The sequence below is a fragment of the Bison bison genome, unplaced genomic scaffold, assembly GCF_000754665.1.
Source record: "Bison bison bison isolate TAMUID 2011002044 unplaced genomic scaffold, Bison_UMD1.0 scf7180017864080, whole genome shotgun sequence".
Lineage (NCBI taxonomy): Eukaryota > Metazoa > Chordata > Mammalia > Artiodactyla > Bovidae > Bison > Bison bison.
The window spans coordinates 5,345,072-5,348,880 of NW_011494652.1; the positions used below are offsets into that span (position 1 = coordinate 5,345,072).

At 58.9% G+C, this 3,809-nt stretch overlaps 1 protein-coding gene across 1 annotated transcript in view; it reads right to left on the minus strand.

The window, feature by feature from the left end:
- The window catches only part of PACS1 (phosphofurin acidic cluster sorting protein 1), a 150,662-nt gene that overhangs the window by 6,409 nt on the left and 140,444 nt on the right, over positions 1-3,809 (minus strand). The window contains exons 16-19 of the mRNA XM_010837764.1: positions 3,415-3,569; positions 3,169-3,279; positions 2,016-2,118; positions 1,563-1,605 (exon numbers count right to left, since the gene is read on the minus strand). Coding sequence (XP_010836066.1) covers positions 1,563-1,605; positions 2,016-2,118; positions 3,169-3,279; positions 3,415-3,569 — 412 coding nt within the window. The remainder of the gene's footprint in view (positions 1-1,562; positions 1,606-2,015; positions 2,119-3,168; positions 3,280-3,414; positions 3,570-3,809) is intronic.

Here is a 3,809-nt window from a genome sequence, read left to right on the forward strand (position 1 = left end):
CAGTGCTGCCACTCCGTGGGATCTGCTCCTGACTCTACACATCCTGATTTTAATTCCTGGAAAGTGGCATCCTGGCACCCCGAACTTCTGGGACACGAGTCCTGTCTCCTTGCTCCTCTGGTTGCTGCACGAGGCTGCCAGCTCCTTTGATTGCTTGTTTCAATTTTTAATTTTTTCTTTCTGTTTTGCTGCGAGGCCAGAGTAGCAGTGACCCCACAGCTCCACACAGACGTGGGTCTGACTGCCAGCCCGGGCTGCACGTCATGGCCCGGGCCCTCCGATGTGGCCGTGGGACCAGCCCCAGTGGCTGACGGGGACTGACTGGACCAGGCAGATGGGAGCCTTGACAAGGATCCACCCCCTTCCCCCCCAGGCTCAGGCATTTCCCAGGATCGCTCGAGGCTCACAGGGCCACCCAGGATCATAGAATCTGGATGAGTGGAGAGCAGGGATGGGGCCGCTGACCCCTCACCTGCATGTGCCTCGCCCTCCCTAGAGGCTGGGAGGGACCCTCCCTCGGCGAGGCTGCAGGAAGATACCAGCTGATGCGGAAGAGAAACTCGGCCGCCTCAGAAAGGAAGATCTGAGTTCTCTGCCAGCCTTCTGGGTCGTGCTTCAGCCCTGGGCGGGGAGGGGCGTCAGCTGTCCCCTCTAGGCTCCCTCTCTTGGTCAGTCTCGGCCCCGGGGCCCAGCAGCTGCCAAATGCAATCTGGGCCGGGATCACCCGACGCCAAGGATACCCAAGAGGTCTTTCCTTTGTCTTGAGAATCCACTCATGCAAAGATTGTCCCCTGACCAAACAGGAGGGGAGAGAGCCCCTTCCTCTCTGTGTCCCTGACTCTGAAGACAGAGCTACTCGTGTCTCGGACCCCCCTCCTCGGAACAGCTTTGCTTTCTTTTCCCTGGAGCCGGAGAACCAGGGCCCTGGATATCACCCCCTGGGACCCCAGAACTACAGTAATAACACGTGGTACCTGTGGTGATGCAGGGGAAAGGACTCTGAAAGGAGCAGCTCGGGGCCTGTCCCAGCCCACAGCTTCCTCTCCCCGGCATTGCTAACCCTCAGGGCTCTCTGTCGGGGGCCTGTCCTGGGCCCTGCAGGGCGGTTAGCATGTCCCTGGCCCCACCCACAGATGCCGGTGCCACTTCCACTCCCAGCTGTGCCCACTCCCACTCCCAGCTCTGACAGCCAAATGTGTCCCCAGATCAGACACTGCCAGATGTTCCCTGGGAGCAAAATAGCCCCCGGACAAGACCTGCTGTCTAGATGAGTCTCTTGTGTATGAAGTGAAAGTCAGTCATGTTGGACTGTGTGTGGTGGACTGCAGCCCGCCAGGCTCCTCTGTCCATGGGATTCTCCAGGCAAGAATATTGGAGTGGGCTTCCACTCTCTTCTCTAGGGGATCTTCCTGACCCAGGGATTGAACTCAGGTCTCCTGCATTGCAGGCAGATTCTTTACCTTCTGAGCCATCAGGAAAGCCCCATGTGTGTGTTGGCACGTGGAGCCCAGGGAAGCCAGGTGGGTGGGTGGGGTACAGAGGAGAGGGGGGCTGGTACTCACGCCAATGAAGGGGATGAACTTCTGATACGAGTCTTCATCAGGGCTGTGAGGAGAGAAAGGAGAGCTTCACAGCTGGCGGGAGAGACCGTGTGGTGAGCTGGGGACGGAAGCTTTCCACGCTTTACTGAGGCTTTAAGGGAGCCCAGACACCACTTGCTATCTTCCCTCTGCCCTCAGGATGGCACGAGGAGCCTCCAAAAGGAGGCAAAAACCCTGATTGTGCATGCTCTACCCCCTGCCCCCATGTCTGTACTGAGGGGGCGCCCACAGCGGGTGGGGAGGCCGGGGTCGGGGGAGGCCCGGGCGGGGAAGGGAAGGCACAGCTTCTCATACTCTCTTGGGTTCCTACGAGGGAAATGTGGTGGGGAGGAGGAGGGTGTAAAAAAGCAAAAGAACCGAAGATTTATCTAGCCCACCCAACCTGTTTTCAGAGCCCACCCCGGGTCCACTCACAACTTGTGCCTGCAGGTGAGCATGGCCTCCGCCACGGGCAGCTGGTGCGTCACGGCCGCCCCGCTGACGTACTGCATCACCCGCCCCACCACGTCCAGTTGCTCTGCAGAGAAGCCGAGACGCGGGCTGACTTACTTCAGCAAGCGAGCCCGAGAACCGTCCTTGAGCGCCCCCCTGCTGAGTCCCACCAGAAGACCCCAGGAGCTGAGGCAGAGAAAGGGCTCTAAAGACCCGCTGGTTTGAACCTAAGGAATTTTTTAAACAACGTTCATTTATTTATTTGGGTGTGCTGGGGTTTAGTTGACCTGTGGCACAGGGGACCTCAGTTCCCTGACCACGGTTCAAACCCACGTCCCCTGAATTGGGAGGTAGATTCTTAACCTCTGGACCACCAGGGAAATCCCAGGAAATTTTTTTAACAGATATTTTCTTTGATGTGAACTATAAAGTCTTTACTGACTTTGTTACCACATTGCTTCTGTTTTATGTTTTAGTTTTAGATCCCCTTGAGGCATGGGGGATCTTAGTTCCCCGACCAGGGATTGAACCCATACCCCCTGCGCTGCAGGGTGAAGCCTTAACCACGGGACCACCAGGGAAGTCCCCTGAATCTAAGGAATCGTGCAGCCAAGAGCTGTCCTCCCGTCTGATCCGTGCGCCCTTCCCCCCAGCCTGCTCCTTCCGTGTTCGGCTGGCTCCTGCTTCCATCCCTGCTCTGATCAGCCCTGGAACCACCTGCCGCCCCCGCCCCCATCACTTCCTGCCAGGCCCGTGGGAGCACTGACCACCTCCCGGCCTCGCTGGGCCCAAGCTCACTCCGTCCCTGCCGCCTCTGCTCTGTATTTCAGGAAAAGACACGGTTGGTGGCATGTTATTCATTTATCAATAGACGCTTGGCAGCTGCTCTCCATTTCCACATTTGATCTCCACAACCAGATACTTCCTGACACCACCCCCTCGGCCTCCTTATTTCTAAATGTGCAGAGACCAAACACATCCAGCGTGGAAGGGCTGCGCTTACGGGGCCTCCTTTTAATAAAGTGCTGGAAAAATGAACAGGCCGCGGGGAGGGGAAGCAGCATGCCCCCCCCCCCCGCCCCTGCATGCAGCCGAGCCCAGCTCCCTGCATCTTGTCCCCGACGAGGGCCAGTACCTGACACTGGGGGCTCCGAGCGGCTGAACAGATCTCTCCAGCCAGGATCAAGGAAGGTGCTGCTATACCTGCTGTCGACGGAGCCCAGGTATTTGGCCACCGGATGAGAACCTGGGAGACGGAGACCAGAGAAGGCGAGCTGGTGAGGAGGGGGTGAACGAAGCCCAGCCTTCGGTCTCCCCGACTGGCCCTTCCCGGGACCCAGCGCCGCCCGCCGCTTCGGGGTGGGCTCTGCCACGCCCTCACCGAGGGGAATGATGAGAAAGCGCATGTAGCCCAGCCAGTCGGAGGTCTTGCTGGCCAGCGACTTGACGAAGAAGCGGAGGATGGAGCTCAGGTAGCTCTGGCCGCCCACCGCTGCCACCTTCACCGGCCGCGGCATGGAGGAGTTACAGTTGCAGCTGGGAGCGAGGGGTCGGGGGACAGGGCCACGTCAGGGGGCCACGTCCTGCTCAGAGGAAGCCTCCCCCAAACTCTGACTTCACTTGACCTCGACAGCCCCCAGAGGAAAAACAAACCAGTGAACAAAATCACACAGAGAGAGGCAACACACCACAGTGCTTCTGCAAAGAGAGAAATTCAGGGTCAGAGAGGACAGGGGACTGTCTAGGAGGCAGGCAGCACCGGTTGAGGCTCATGGG